Raw genomic sequence first — 17,102 nt, forward strand, 5'->3', positions numbered from 1 at the left:
TTGGCAAAGCGCTTTGCTAATAATCAGTGGTCTGACAAATTATGTGAGTCCTGAATCTGACTTTGACAATTTGGAGGTTCCACCGAGATGGCAACCGTCTTCACTGGGGCCGTGTGATTCCTGACTGTTCTTAGGACTGCCGTGGCAAGCTGGCACCTGGGCATTTGGCCCGAGCGGTCCTCCGCCAGAACGGAAGGGTGCATGACCACAGTGAAGTCTACGCCATTGAACCTGTTGGTTCCCACTCTGTTCTGGTAGGGATCCCGGGATCTGACATCAGGAATCTGGTCAGGTAATTATTTCTGTGTTTTGTCCGGACTGAGGACTGTCTTGTCTCTGTGTCTATCCATCCTCCCTATGGTGTGTTTGAGTCTGGGCGTCATCTCCGTCCGGGGATTGGCTGACCAAAGGGTCCCTGTCCCCACGATCTGAGTGAGTGAAATCTGCACAGTCGCAGCCGCACCGCGCCTTGGGTAAAACCCTTGTTGTGAAAACAAGGGCGATTGAGGCAGTAGCCTGTGGGCTCCTTTTGTGTGTTGCACCGGGCATCGCTCTGACAAACCCGACTTTCCTTCTTGTGTGATTGGTGTGTAAAGTCCTCCTGTATGGGTAACCAGATGTCTATGTCGGGACAGTTCCCTAAAGGAACACCGGCTCATTTTATGTATTTTAGGAAGGGTCTGGACTCCTGTAAATTTCTGGAAAAATGGTCTAGGCTAACTCAGGAGAATCCCAAAATTCAGTGGCCACTGTTAGGATCTTGGGACAAAGACCGAGTAGACGTCTTAAAAGCAAACTCGGCCAACCTAAAACTAAATTGGCAAAAGGAGAGGTTGATTGTTTCATGCAGTGGTGGGAAGAGGCAAACCATAGGTGGACAGAATCAAAACTTGCCTCTCTCAAAGATTCTGGCTTCTATCCCACCAGATGCAACTCATTTTACTGTTGTTGATTTGTGCTCTGCTTTCTTTTCCATCCCGGTTCACCCTGACTCCCAGTTCCTGTTTGCCTTTTCTTACAAGGGACAACAGTACACATGGACCACACTGCCCCAGGGGTATACTGAAAGCCCGTCATATTTTTCCCAAGCATTAGCCTGAGACCTTGCTGACCTTGTTTTCCCATCCAGGTCCACACTTGTCCAATATATAGATGATCTGCTCCTCTGTTCCCCTTCATTGTCTGCCTCTGAAACTGACTCTTTAGTGCTCCTTACTGCCCTAGCAAATAAGGGTCACAAAGCTTCTCGCTCTAAACTACAACTCTGTCAAGCTTCTGTCACATACCTTGGCTTTCTCCTCTCCCAGGGTTCCCATGCACTTTCTCCCACCCGCGTCCAAGCTATCCTTAGCTTTCCCCAACCCCGCTCCCCACGCCAGGTCCAGAAGTTTTTAGGCATGGCTGGATTTTGCAGACAATGAATTCCCCAATATGCTTCCCTTGCAAAACCTCTCCAGGAACTCACTCTTTTCTCTGTGCCTGACCCCATGCCGTGGCCCCCTGAGGCCAATTCTGCCTTTGTTTCCCTCAAACAGGGTTTGGCTTTTGCCCCTGCCTTAGGGCTGCCTGACTATTCTAAGCCTTTTACCCTTTTCTGCCACGAACAATCTGGGTGTGCACTTGGAGTTCTCACTCAGATGCACGGAGAAAAGAACTGTCCAGTGGCTTATTTCTCTGCCACTTTAGACCCTGTTGCCCAAGGCTTACCCCCCTGCCTGCGTGCTGTGGCTGCTGCAGCACACCTAGTCGAAATGTCTGATTCCCTTGTTCTCCGCTCTCCTCTTACCCTCCTGGTCCCTCACTGACCTCACCCTGCTCCAAGACTCTGCCCCAGAAACCGAGAAAGAATCCTGGGTTGCCCAAGGTTGCTCTCTACATCCCGATTCTTTTTGGCGCTCGCCTACTGGTGCCTTTGTAGCCCCTTTTTCACTCTACCCATCTCTGGCTGCCCTGCTACATGGTGTTTCGCATGTCGGAAAGGAGGGGTGGTCTCTGCTGTAACTAAGACAGGATGGTGGGCCCCCCCATTTTAGCTCTTTTGCAGCCTGCCACTGTGCAGCCTGTACCATTTGCCAAAGCCATAATATTGGTAAACCTGTAAAAGTGGCCCAGGGGTTCCGGGGTCTGCCTCAAGCACCATTCTTGCATTGGCAACTTGATTTTCTACAAATGCCTAAGTGTCAACAATATGAATTTATATTGGTTATGGTATGTTTATTCTCTGATTGGATTGAAGCCTTTCCTTGTTGCAAGGCTGACTCACTGTCTGTTGCCAAATGTTTGATAAATTATATTATGCCTGCCAAGGGAATTCCTGCTACTCTGTCCAGTGATCAGGATACACATTTTACTGGACAACTTGTTCAACACCTGGACTGTGTATTGCATATCAAACACCTGTTGCACTGTCCCTACCACCCACAGAGTGCAGGTGCAGTTGAAAGACGAAATGGTGTTGTCATAAATATAAAGGGAAGGGTAAACCCCTTTAAAATCCCTCCTGGCCAGAGGAAAAATCCTCTTACCTGTAAAGGGTTAAGAAGCTAAAGGTAACCTCGCTGGCACCTGACCAAAATGACCAATGAGGAGACAAGATACTTTCAAAAGCTGGGAGGAGGGAGAGAAACAAAGGGTCTGTGTCTGTCTATATGCTGCTTTTGGCAGGGATAGAACAGGAATGGAGTCTTAGAACTTTTAGTAAGTAATCTAGCTAGGTATGTGTTAGATTATGATTTCTTTAAATGGCTGAGAAAAGAACTGTGCTGAATAGAATGACTATTTCTGACTGTGTGTCTTTTTTGTAACTTAAGGTTTTGCCTAGAGGGATTCTCTATGTTTTGAATCTAATTACCCTGTAAGGTATCTACCATCCTGATTTTACAGAGGTGATTCCTTTACTTCTGTTTACTTCTATTTCTATTAAAAGTCTTCTTGTTAGAAAACTGAATGCTTTTTCATTGTTCTCAGATCCCAGGGTTTGGGTCTGTGGTCACCTATGCAAATTGGTGAGGATTTTTACCAAACCTTTACCAGGAAGTGGGGTGCAAGGGTTGGGAGGATTTTGGGGGGAAAGACGTGTCCAAACTACGTTTCCCAGTCAACCCAGTTAGAGTTTGGTGGTGGCAGCGGATATTCCAAGGACAAAGGATAAAATTAATTTGTACCTTGGGGAAGTTTTAATCTAAGCTGGTAAAAGTAAGCTTAGGAGGTTTTCATGCAGGTCCCCACATCTGTACCCTAGAGTTCAGAGTGGGGGAGGAACCTTGACAGGTGTACTTAAGAATAAGCTTGCTAAAATTTTTGACTCTACAGGATTAAGCTGGCCAGTAGCCTTATCATTAGCCCTTATGGACATGAGATCCACTCCATCCCAAAGGAATAAATTAAGTCCCTTTGAAATTGTTATGGGACGCCCTATGCGAGCTATGACTACCATTACTCCCGTTCCAGATTTGAACTTGACTCACAGTGCGCTTCTTCAGTATTGCAAGGGACTAATGCAACTGTAAGTCACTTCCATTCACAGGTTCGAGCCGCCTGGCCCACGGAACCCACCTCCGACGCTTGCCACAACCTCGAGCCAGGTGATTGGGTCTATGTACAGCACCATCATCGAAAGCACTCCTTGGAGCCCTGGTGGAAGGGTCCTCATCAGGTACTGCTTACTACACAGACGGCTGTTAAACTATCTGGCATCGCAGCATGGATACATGCTTCACAGTGTAAGAAGGCACCATCCCCAGAGAACCAATCATCACCTCAGGACAACGCAGAGTCAATTTTGACTCCAGAAGAAGACGTAGAGGAACAGTCTGCAATACCTTACAATCTATGCTCTCGTAAGGGTTGCCAGAAGCAGACGAGAAAAGAAAAAAACCCGGTGGGTGTAAAACCGCGGTTCCCTCAGTTGAGGTTGTCAGAACCAGAAGAGCCTTGCCTCCAACATGCGCCTCTGCCTGTTTCTCGGCTGCTGGTATCTTACGGTTTGGGGAGACCACGATGATAATTCTTTTATCCAGCAGCAGGTGTGGATACCTCAGACCCTTAATATTTCTAATTGCTGAGTCTGCAGCCACATCCCAGCCCACTCTCAAACTGGTGTTCCTGTCCTGGCTATCCCACTCAAGTCCCCAAACCTCACTGGAGGGCCTCGTCCGTTTAACAAAATATGGAACAGCAATGACATTTGGGAAGCGGTGGGAATAAATGCATCTAAATGGATAAGTGCGGTGGAGGGAAAAGGTCACTGGTGTTGGGTGTGTAATGGGACAGGGCTGGATCTGGGGAAAAGCCGTTGCCTTCAGCATATTGTGGCCAATGGTGTATGGGATTATTCAAACAAAACTAAAAAGTGGCGGGCCGGGTATGGAGATATGATTTTTTTTCTCAATCTGGGATCAAACAGAGAAATCAATCTCATGTTCCCCCTACAGTCATGCAAATAACACCACTCCTCATAAGGAGAATTACCCTGTACCCTGTGGGGGATACTCCTCCTCCTTTGCAAACACCTATATGACAAATGGGTGCAACCGACCCTTCCCGGCCTTAATAGGCCAACACTGGGTGTGTGGGACCAGAGCTTATACCGCACTACCAGCTAATTGGTCAGGAATCTGTTATCCCGCCCGACTCTTCCCCAATTCCGAGTGCTAGGAACCTTCCCTCGAGAACGCATCCGCAATTTCAGGTGAAAAAGAAGAGACTTAACAGATGCCCAATGGTATGTAAATAACATAAGCCCCTTAACCTGGGAAGAGGCCATTGGCGGTTCCTTCATACCATGAGGGGGAGTAATACACCATGCAAAAAGGCTCCTAAGGTTACAAGCAGTAGTTGAAATAATGGCAAATGAAACCGGAGAAAGTTTAAGAGCCCTGGCCAAAGAAACAGGGGCAATCCGACAGATGGCCCTCCAAAACCGTCAGGCATTGGACATAGTGCTGGCAGCAAAAGGAGGAACTTGTGCTCTCATTGGAAAAGACTGCTGTGTGTATATACCAGACAACACCAATGAGGTAATAGATCATGCTAGCCACTGAGAACAAATCGCATATCTTCCGCACGAACAGCCAAGTTCTTTATGGAAGTGGCTAAGTAACCTTTTCAATTTCTCTGGCATAGGAAACTGGTTGTTTCAGGGAGCCCTAACTCTCCTGTTTGGAATCCTAATAATTTTTGTATGTTTTCAGTTACTTTCCTGTTGTATCCAAAATTGTGTCAGGCATGCTGCACAGATAGCTGCCCCAAACCAGAGTGCTAATTTGATGATTTTAAATATCACTGATGAACAAAGAGATAAAGAACGATTGATATGTGGAACCCAGTCATTGTTGGTTATTGCGTAGCTTGACGAAAAGGAGGGATTGTGAAAGTAGAATGAATTATATTGAAATTATAATTCATTAAAGAAATGCTACTTGAAGGGTTTGTTGAAATATAGTTGTCAGAAAGAGAAACATTAAGGAGTGTGAGACAATGGGTCCTCAAACTAATTAACTTAGAGCTCCTACTGAGCTAGGAGATTGGTAAATGTTAGTATGCAAATAAGATATGTATGTATATTTGTCAGTTTCTGCTTCCTTTTGTCTCTTATGTTAAATTGGCTTTGGCTTATTTGTATAAATAAGTTAGCTTGAGTCTCAGAGAAGGGCTCATATATCTGGGTGCATTGGCAAAGCGCTTTGCTAATAAACAGAGTGGTCTGACAAATTATGTGAGTCCTGAATCTGACTTTGACACATCTCTAGAGAGAAGTTCTGACTAATGTAAAACCTGGGAAGCGTTATGAGCTTCAAAGGACTATATGAAACAATGTGAACTTTTAAAGTTAAGTGGGTTTCCCAGGAAATCTCTAGGGAGAAGTGTATGCAAATGAAAAATCCTACGGTTATGCAAAAACCCAGACTTTTGAAGCTATGCTCTGAGAAGAAACTCACAGTTTACAAATTACTTATCCCAGATTAAAGACCCAGGTTTTATAAAGAGGGGACTAAACTTTTCATGAATGTGCTTCTTCTGAGCTAACAGCTGTTGTGAACTTGTGACCATAGAAAAACCCCTTGGTGGGGTTTGAAGTACTGTTCACCTGCCAGAGGCCTTGGTTGGGAGTTGGGGTGATCTCTGGCAAGCTTATTAGCATGAATGTAGACTCTTTGACTGTTTTAAATATGTTTTCTATGTAATGCTTTTACCTTAAGAATAAATGTGCTTGCTTATAAAGAGCTCTGTGGTAACTTTACTGTGGGCAGTTATACTGTTTATATCCTGAAGTGGGAACATGAGAAATCTCATACTCTTTTACAGCTTTCAGGAAGGGTCAGCAGAAAGCATGATTCAGCTGTTCTTTAAAGGAAAAGCTTGTACATCATATATCCAGGCATGTGCCAGATCCAGCACTAATAAAACATTGCTTATTTCAGAAACCAATAATAAATACAGCAAACAGGATTTTGCTTCTATAGATTTTTTTTTTTTAAAACACAGCATCTACTGTCCATCAGTTCAATTAATTCTGCAGTTTTTAAAAAGAAAATCTTTGTTCTTTTTGTTATCAAAATATCAGTGTAATTCCCTTTAGTGTACTAAAAGCAGACCCTTTAAACATTTACCACAGATTTGATATGGGTATATGTTAATTTACCTATAATAATACGAATGCTTTACTTTTTTTTTCTTGTTCTTGGCCAGCACAATTAATTAGGCAAGTAACCCTGTCTTCAGAATAAAGCATCATTGTACATTAGCTTACATCAGCTAAATTGTCCTGTGCAATGATTTAAACAAACAAAAACCTTCAGCAAATTAGAAAGAACAATTCAAATATACATTGCCAAACAGAAAACACTCTTGAACAACTACAAGTTTTAACTCCTGAAATTTAGTGGAACAATCCACTATTTAAGTTCAAAGTCTGAAAAGTTAATGTTAAAAAAGGAAAGTGTGTTATGAATGTGATGAAACAAACAAATAATGTGAAAAGCAGCAATTGGAATTTCAATGGGAATGAACCCATTAAATGCAAAGTAATACAGTGAGGAAAAAATAAATCAAAACAAAGGTATACAATGTTAGGAAAATTTTGGAAAGCAGTAATGGCAGAACAGCATAACATTATAATGTTTGACTTAAGATGGGTGGGCAACCAGGAAGAGGTTGACACACTTGGTGTGAATTCAGAGAAGAGCAATAAAAATGATTGTCTAGTGGGATGACTTATCAAAAAAATGAAGATAAATAAATAGGTGTAGCTTGTCTAAATGATCACTAAGGAGGATTTAGGAGCCAGGATGGGTAGTAGTGTATACCTATTTGAGGGACAGAGAGAGAAGAATGATATTGTGGTTAAAGGCACTGCAGTGGGACTCAGGAAAATTGGTTTATTTGACTTTGGGCAATTCACTTCATTCCTCTGGGTGATAGTTCTGCATCAGTGAAATGGGAATAATGAAATTTTCCTACCTCATTGGGATGTGTGGAGGATAAATCCATAAATACTTGGGAGGTTATCAGGTGCTTCAGTGATATAAGTCTTCTAATTACCTAGACACTTAAGGCCAGATTTTTAGAGGTATTCAGGCATTACTGCATTCAGCATTGCAACACCTAACTCCTGTAGGAGCCTAAAGCTCATTCTCAAAAAGGATTTAGGCACATAGAAGCCTAAATTCCATTAACAGTCAATTCCTACATGCCTGAATACCTTTAAAAATCTGGGTCCAGGGTAATCAATAGGCAGATCACGGGTCAAATCCGGACACCAGATGCTTTTCAATGGATCACAAAATCTTTTTATTTATGTATTATTATTGCAATCATTATTATTACTATTTTTGTATTATTTTCTCTGGAGTCTAGACCTTGACTATACTTTGACCAAGAAATGTGGACTTTCAGAAAATAATTGATCTCTGTCTGGGTCTATAATGATACTCTAAGAGTTTATAAATAGGATGGGATGAAATTCAGCAAAGGAAAATTCAGGATGGTTATCAGGAAACATGCCGAGGAATAGTTTAAATAGTGGTCATTTAAAAACTACATTATAAAAAACACTTGAAAACAAGTTGGCAAAGGTAGGGCAATGGGCTATAACTAACAGAGAAATCTTTTCCATCTCTAATTTCAATGACTCCATAAATGCTATAAAAACTATAAACATATGAAGTATTTATTTAAAAATAAATAAATGGGCTTCTTGTCCCACCCACACCCATTTCATTCTCTGCTCCTTCAAGCAAGATCTGGCAGTCTTCATAAGGAGTGCTGTGGCTCCATGAATTAAAGCAATCTTTGCTACTTTGATGAAAGAGTTTTGAGAGTTTGACTCCCCATTCGGGTATTTTTTATTTTTAAACTTTTGTTTGTCAGGGAGAGGACTGTAACCCCCATGCAGCCACAGACAGTTCAGGAAGTATAGGGCTGCATACAAACAGGAGCAAGGATAATTGCAGAAATAACTGCTCTGATGGTATTCATCTAGCAAGTTCATGCATCCATGAAAATGGGTGCAAGCAATTAAATGTTCCATAGCTTTACTCAAAGAAAGCATGAGGAACATCTCTGAAGTTGGATCTGTTTTATAAGTTAACATAGGAACAAATATTCGCAAGAAATTGATAAAATGTTTGATATTAGTCGAGTTAAAAAACCTGTAAACCTCAAACAACTGGACTTCACAAAATTTTAATTTCCCTTTCAATTACTACAGAAACAATACAAAGCACCTCACTGGTTCTGGACTACATGTTAGAATGGCTGACATTCACAATTAGTGTAAACTTTCCCACTCTTACAGAAACCAGTATACTCCTGATGCTGGAGTTCCAGCGAGTTTATTAGTGGGTTATAATAAAAAGACTAGTTATAATATGACACATCAAGGATTGTCTAATTGTAGATAAATCCAAGACTTAGGCTTGTTTTGCTTCATGCAGTTATGATTCGAAAAACAGCAAAATTCTTTCACTAGATACTTCAGTTTTACTGTCATACCAAAATAGATTTTTAAAACTTTCAAAAACAAAAAACACCAGTGTTAGTTCTGATCAGTTTATCTAAAATGTTAACATAAGAAAAACATTAAGCAAGGGGGAACCAGTGACCAAATTGTGACTCTTCAGTCACAATTCTGTTTATGTTCTGCTTCTGGGGCAACACAACATTATTACGTTCTGCCCCTTACTCAGGGCTGATTTCAAGGTGGTAATCTTGTCCTAAAAGAATAATAGTTAATTCAGTGCTTTTCCTTCATATTTATCATAATCAAATAATGTCATTTACAAAGCACTCCCATTTGTTGTAGAGATGCAAAAATAAATAAAATAATAAAACAGCTATGAATTATTGAATATCATATATACTTACTAGTAATTAAATAAATAATACTAAAAACTGGCAAAACTAATAAAATAATGGCCAGTAAAGCTGAAAGTGTGGTAAACTTTTCCTGGGATACAATACTAAGCATATCTAAGATAATAAATAAACATATCTGAAATAGATGCCAGCGTGTAGAATTCGATAATCTGAATTCAAACAGCATTATATAAAAACAAATGGTACCACTAGTAGTTCAAGGGAAATATGTAAATCTACATGGGCTTTTATGTTACTGTTATGATATAAATCAACTTGAAACATTTAATAGTTCAGTTCTCTATTCTGCCACAAGAAAAATTATTTAGACCCCTGCCTTGTTAACCGTCACCACAAATCTCAAAACACAGCAGTAGAAAATCTACAAACCCATTCTTCATATATATGCTTTGCACACTGCTGGCTAAGACTTGGGACTCAGAAGTTGTCCCAGTGCATGTTGGTGTGAATTATGGGGGAAAACGCCACATAAAAAGCTAGAGGACACATGGGGAAGAAAATTAGACATACTAAAATACAACAATTTCTAGAGATCCGAGTTCACCAATATGTACAATGTTCCATATCAGCAGATTATATAATTGCACTCAAAACTTAAAACACTACTACTATTTTAAATGAAATTAAATATCAACAACAGAAACAAGAAGAAAAATTGAATATAAAATCCTACACAGTGAGAGTTAGGAATTCTTAATGTTCAAATTGTCCCCTTAGAGACACATCTTGATCATTTATGCAAAGGATTTATTGAGGAAAAAGGGGGAAATGCAAGCAAGCATGGTGTAAGAGAAGAGACTGAATGTCTCTCCTTGCTAAACAAAATAGATGTCATTTTAAAAACAGCTTGCACTAAAATATGGGAGTGGATTAAATTAGGATCAAGTGTTGGACATGCTGGATCTTCTGAAAAATGGGAAATGTAATCTTAGATGTTCATCCTAAATGTCTTGCTGCTGTTTAAATTTTTCAAAGAGAAAATTGGTGGTAATGTATTACTTGGTCATCAAGAAATGATTCAGTATGCAATAGCTAACAGGAACTGTTTTAAATCACTTAAAGTGCACCAACTGGAGAAGCAAAAAAAATTTTGTGCTCACGCTTACCAATTATAGGAATTTACAAGTTGGGTTTCTAAAAAAATTACAATTTTGGGACAAAAGGGTAGTAAACAATCTATGGACATATAACTAATTTGATCCTGCTGAATCTTCTCTAAAAAAAAAATCTTTGGACAGATGTATCATAGTATGGACGTGTTAAAAAAAAGTAAATATTGTCATTAAAATTATGTGGATTAGAAGGAAATCAACAAAACTTCGTAGACTGAATCAATGAGAGCCAATACAGAATTTCCACCAAACAGAAAAAATAATTTTTCACAGTGGGACTGAGTAATTTGGAGGGTTGGTAGTAGGTTATGGAGTTGTTCTCCATTAGATTACCAGCCTGAAACAATTTTATTGAATAGTGACAGAAAGTTGCTACCATCTGATCTTGTTTGATATATGTAATCAAAGTGAGTGAAATTAATCTTCTCCATATTGCTGATATTACCTGTCACGACTGTTGAGTTCTTGTGCAGTAAGAGGCTTCTAGACAGAAACGTAGACCTTTGGACTCTCTTACAAAGCTGTTGAAACCATTGAAAAAACCTTTGAAAGTTATGAAAGCATTTTATTGCCAGTAGGTACTGAAACACAGCAATATTTTGTTATTGAAAATCTTCCATAAAATTTTTTATCCACATGAGGTGGGATGGTCCCTGAGCCCAAACATCTACATCACAATTTTATAGCCCTGCAGTCCCCACAAGCTCGAGTCAACAGACATAGGCCAGCCATCAATGTTTAACTGCAGTGTAGACATACCCTATGAGGCTGAAACCCTCTAAACCCTTAAGAACCTTAAATCCTAAACAACCATAGAAATGTCTTTTTATTCCCCAGCTCGGAGTTGAGCTATCTTACAAGTAGTAATTGTCTAGAATTCTGTACTATAACTGTTCTATGGATGGAAGACTTCAGTCTTCAGTGATGTCAAGTAGGCACCCACTTTTCACAAGAATACTAGTTTGTGAATTTGACTTGTGAATAACAGACACACCCCCTCAATGGGAATCATATAATTCTTGCTATATCCTCTGGTTTTTTTCCCTACCAAATTAACATCCCTTCGGTCTTGTCTAGTCGAAGTCTCAGCCAGCTAATGCCCATTCTTTCCCAAATCTTACCCAGACATTGAATAAGATTGGGTGAGGGAGAGGTAAAGCCTTGTATCAAGACTCATCATAGTACTGAAAAACCATAGCCCAGTCTCCAGACTAATGCACTGAAAAACTCTCTATACACTTTACACAAGAGGGGTGATGGAATGGAACCCTGCAGAATTCCACATGACAGCAGCCTCAGAGGGGAGGAGCAGTTTCCCAATACTAATCTTGGAAAACAATCCACAAAAAAGAAACAGAGGCATCTTTTGGTTCAAAAGCCTTTGCATTAGAAGGCTCTCTCATGTCAGGCTTAAAGATGGCATAATGAGAGCTCTATTCATGGGAAAACAGCTTTCAGAACTAATGAACCTAAATCAGTAGTTTTCAACCTGTGGTCCATGGACCCCTGGGTCTGCAGACTATGTCTAAGGGCCCAGAAAAGGTTGTTGTTACCATAGAACAGTGGTTATCAACCTGTGGTCCACGGACCCCTGGGCATCCACAGACTATGTCTAAGATTTTCAAAAGGGTCCACACCTACATTTGAAATTTTTTAGGAGTCCACATTAGAAAAGGTTGACAACCACTGACCCAGCTACTACACGAGCTTCCTTAACTACACAGTGGCTGCTCTTTACCCCAAGTGGCACTTCAGTGCATCCACCTACTTTTAAATACCGCATGCGGCTGTTTCTGAGCTGACATGCAATCAGCTAAGGAGAAATTTTAAGTGGGACTGTACAACCTAAAAAGTAAATCTGCCGGGTTGACAGTCTTGCAGTGGAGCTGAGCCTGGAGAAGAGAAAATGCCCACTGGGATGAAAAATTCCTAGCTCCAGCCAAACAAGAATTGGGAAGCATCATATTGACTTCCTCTGGGTACATCTTGCTTCCCAATACATCAATCTGAAGTGGGAGCTGGAGACAGAAGAAAAGTTTTATATTTCATTATCACTTTTCTAAGCCATTGAGTGTCCTCTCTCCAACCTTTTTAATTTTTTTGTGTTTTAAGTTTAGTAACTTAAAACACCCGTGTTTTCTCATCCAGACTTTTTTTTGCAGGTGATTTATCTACAATGTAAAATAATTGTTTTTAATATCCCATTCCCCCCTCTTACCAAAAATGTTTTTCAACTTACATAATATGAGGAGTTAACAATTTAATATGGTTTGAGTATGCTCTTGAAATGGGAAGCAGATAAAGGAATTACAGGAATGCTTTACTCTAAATCATTATGGCATCTGTCATCAATATAATCTTGAACATTATTACATAGAGTAGTGCTTCACATAAGGTCCTATTTGGTAAATGAATAAAAGAAAAATATATTGTGGTAATATCAGATTAATTAAGCTTTTATGCCCACATTGCTAAGGCTCAAAATGTATGTGATCTTCCCTTTCCCTCTCTTCATGCAAATACAGTATTTGTTGGAAAACTCTGGGTAATTCTTTCTAATTTATCTCCTCAAAAGAAATGCCTCAATGCAGTGTTTCCTAAATTTTTCAGGAAACTGTACGAGATTGGGTCTGAGCCAATGCTGACTGAAATCAATGGGAAGGCTTTCAGATGACCTCTGTTTGTTTATGGGTAAAACCCCTAAATGACAGAAATTGTCTCAGAGAGGCCCGGCTCATCTTTGAAGTTATGGCATGAAGAGGAAATATAGAGTAGCAGTCACTAAAGCTGTAGCACCAGTAATAGCACCCCTACCGGTGGTTGGAAACCATGGTTTTAATGTTCTGTTTAATGTTACAAGGCTTTAGTCAGATCCCACTTGGCCAACAGCCAAGACTAAGAATGAACCCTAAAAAAAATAAAAGAGAATATTTTCAAAATTAGGATATTCAGTAAAATATATTTCAGCAAGGGGATTATGCTGATGATGGGTTCTACTCGATAACAATGCAAAGCAGTGTGGACCGATGCATATTCAATTTCATTATCTGAGTCAGATGCCACCCTCAGAAGGCTGATTTTCTTTTTTGGTGGTTCGGGTTCTGTAGTTTCCGCATCAGAGTGTTGCTCTTTTAAGATTTCTGACACCATGCTCCACACCTTGTCTCGATCAGATTTTGGAAGGCACTTCAGATTCTTAAATCTTGGGTCGAGTGTTGTAGTTGTCTTTAGAAATCTTACATTGCAGATTTGACAAAACGCAAAGAAGATACCAGTGAAATTGTTCTTAAAATGAACCACATGTGCTGGGTCAACAGCTGTGACTGCTACAAAATGAAATATATGGCAGAATGCAGGTAAAACAGAGCCGGGGATATACAATTCTCCCCCAAAGAATTCAGTCACAAATTTAATTAACACATTTTTTTTTAACGAGCATCATCAGCATGGAAGCATGTCCTCTGGAAAGGTGGCCAAAGTACAAAGATGCAAACGAATGTTTAGCATATATGGCACATAAATACCTTGCAATGCTGGCTACAAAAGTAGGAGTGTTGCCAGCAGATTGAGGGAAGTGATTATTCCCCTCTATTTGGCACTGGTGAAGCCACATCCGGAGTATTGCATCCAGTTTTGGGCCCCCCACTACAGAAATTGTGGACAAACTGGAGAAAGTCCAGTGGAGGACAACGAAAATGATTAGGGGGCTGGGGCACATGACTTATGAGGTGAGGCTGAGGGAACTGGGCTTATTTAGTCTGCAGAAGAGAAGAGTGAGGTGGGATTTGATAGCAGCTTGAAGTGGGGTTCCAAGGAGGATGGAGCTAGGCTGTTTTCAGTGGTGGCAGATGACAGAACAAAGAGCAGTGGTCTCAAGTTGCAGTGGGGGAGGGTTAGGTTGTATATCAGGAAAAACTATTTCACAAGGAGGATGGTGAAGCTCTGGAATGGGTTACCTAGTGAGGTGGTGGAATCTCCATCCTTAGAGGTTTTAAATGGCTGGTTTGACAAAGTCCTGGCTGGGATGATTTAGTTGGGATTGGTCCTGCTTGAGCAGGAGGTTGGACTGGATGACCTCTTGAGATCTCTTCCAACCCTAATGTTCTATGATTCTAAGAAGAGGGCAGCATTATCTCCTGTAAATTTACACAAACTTGTTTGGCTTAGCCATTCGCTGAATGAGGAGGACTGAGTGGACTTGTAGGCTCTGAAGTTTTACATAGGTTTGTTTTTGTGCTTTTTTTGAATTAGAACACAGAATAAAATACATATGAAAATGTACAAAAACATCCAAAATATTTAATAAATTTCAATTCTATTGTTTAACAGTGTGATTTAACCTGCAATTAATAGCGATTAATTTTTTTAATCGCGCTTAATTTTTTTGAGTTAAGTGTGTGAGTTAACTGCGATTAATTGACAGCCCTAATATATATTATAAACACATAACAATCATGTATAAATACATGCATAAGATGGAAATAACAAAAATAACATAATTCAGTGTTCATTATTTGCAAAACTTTTGAAAAAAACCATGGAGGCACATAGAGGTTGTGCAGGGCATCAATTATTAAATGACTAAATAGATAGGTAAGTGAGAACATAACCTCTGAGTATTGGGAACTAATATATACTAAATTTTAGAAGTATGCAATAGTTTTGTGTGCAACCAGACATCCTCCTATATTTTCCAGTTGTTTCTATTAGACAGTCATTTTCCCCCATTAATGTTGTAGTAAAGAGCTCACTAAGCCAGTCTATGTATGAGGGAGGAATTACAGATTTCATTTTCTTAAAATAATTCTTTGGGCTACTTGAATACTCACTGCCATGCATTTCTTAATGTTAAGTGGTAATACCAAGTCATCTAGCACTCCTAAAATACGCAAGTATGGAGATGGAAAAATAGTGACACTAAGTTTTTGAGAGAGCAATGAATATGGTTTTTCAGACCACATGCTTTTTTTTTTTTTTTTTTTTTGACAGATACACAGGATGTGCAAAAGTTTAGCATGTGGCTGTTTGCATTTCTAACATTCGCTGGGCATTGCCTATCTAGAAAAACAAATGTTCCATAGTTCAGTAGCACCTGTTAAATATCTTGCTCTGGAACAATCACAAGGATAAAGAGTATCTGATGTATCTTTACATTAAGCCAGATAGCCTTACTATCTCAACTGAAATGTGGAAGGGTCATTTCTTTTTCCCATTTTTCTTTGAGACTGAGACTGCTGCAAAGCATTAATTCACCTGTAAGCTATTCCTACAAAGAGACTTTCCCCCCATATTTCTTAACGTGTTCCTCAAGAGGTCAGAGAGTTGAAACAAATCAATTGTCCCCTAGCCTTGAATGAATCCTTGAGCATAGCCTCTGAAAGAAGGAACTGTGAGACAGTGGCAGCTTGTATTAGTTCCACATTACTCCTGGGGGAATTCTGCACACAGAATTTTATGTTTCTCTGAAGAACTGAGGCTGCAGGCCCCCACGCTCTGCAGAGCCTAGCTTTTCAGCTGACAGTGAGCGGAGCACCCAGTCTGGTGGGGGATGGAGGCTCTGCACGCTCTGGCTGACAGGCTTGATCCTCATCAAGGATCAAGGGATCCTTGATCCTCATCAGGGACAGTAGAGGGTCTGGGAGACCCGGCTCTGGTAAATGGTGAGGAAGGGCAGGGCGGCACCATACTTCGTCCCCTGATAGGACAGTAAAGAAGCTGTGGAGAGAGGATGCAAGTGTATGGGCCAGGAGTGCTCCATGGCTGGGTTCTTGGGGGAGGAGGATGCGGGTGTCTCAGCTAGGGGTACCTCATGACTGGGCTCTGGGAAGACAAGGTGCGGGTGTCTGGGCTGGGGAGTGCTCTGTGGCTGGGCTCTGATGGGAGAGAAGTATAGATGTTGGGCTCTGGGGGTGCCCCGCAGATGGGCTCTGGGGGTGATGGAGTGCAAGTGTCTGGGCTCTGGGGTGCCCTGCAGCTGGGATCTGGGGGGAGGAAGCGCAGATGTCTGGACTTGGGGGTGCCCCATAGCTGGGTTCTGGGGGGAGGGGGTTTGGGTGTCTTTGCTGGGGAATGTTCTGCAGCTGAGCTCTGGTGGGAGAAGGGTGCAGATATTTGGTCTCTGGGGGGCCCCATGCAGCCCCTCCAGTAGCACTGAACTGGAACTAGGCTGTTGTAGAGGTTTCTTTATACTCCCGGGGAAAATTTTTGTGTGTATGTCTGTATTGTTGATTACTTGTTGACAGGTACTTTGAAATAAATTACCCAAATAATTGAAGCTAGAGTGATACTTTTGTTATTTTGATTTAAAAAAAGCAGATTTTTGCAGAATTTTAAAATATTGTGCACAGAATTTTTGATTTTTTTGGCACAAAATTCTCCCAGGAATAACCAAAGGAGGCCAGTCTATCATCTTGCATTATATACTTAATTTCATTAATCCTTTTTCTATCCAAATTGTCTTAAGTGCAGAGTTGGCCTTGACTCTGAGACACAGGTAATCCTGCAATGGTATGAGAAATGAGAGAGTTCATTATTGTCTTGTCTTTTTTTTTTTTTTTAATCAGCATTCCAGGAAACAATCGTTAGTACTTATTTGTGACTGTGCAAAAGATC

The 17,102-nt window shown here is 40.6% G+C and overlaps 1 protein-coding gene across 7 annotated transcripts in view; it reads right to left on the reverse strand.

Annotated features, from left to right (window-relative positions):
- Positions 1 to 17,102, reverse strand: part of FBXL17 (F-box and leucine rich repeat protein 17) — a 490,032-nt gene that overhangs the window by 186,258 nt on the left and 286,672 nt on the right. The window contains exons 7-8 of one of the 7 annotated variants that reach the window (XM_077817285.1): positions 10,936 to 11,011; positions 8,711 to 9,215 (exon numbers count right to left, since the gene is read on the reverse strand). The exons of the other annotated variants lie outside the window; for them this stretch is intronic. Coding sequence (XP_077673411.1) covers positions 10,939 to 11,011 — 73 coding nt within the window. The 3' untranslated portion in view covers positions 8,711 to 9,215; positions 10,936 to 10,938. Of the gene's footprint in view, positions 1 to 8,710; positions 9,216 to 10,935; positions 11,012 to 17,102 lie in introns of those variants that run through there. 7 annotated transcript variants of the gene reach the window in all.

This window comes from Eretmochelys imbricata, chromosome 5, assembly GCF_965152235.1.
Source record: "Eretmochelys imbricata isolate rEreImb1 chromosome 5, rEreImb1.hap1, whole genome shotgun sequence".
In the NCBI taxonomy this organism is placed as follows: domain Eukaryota; kingdom Metazoa; phylum Chordata; order Testudines; family Cheloniidae; genus Eretmochelys; species Eretmochelys imbricata.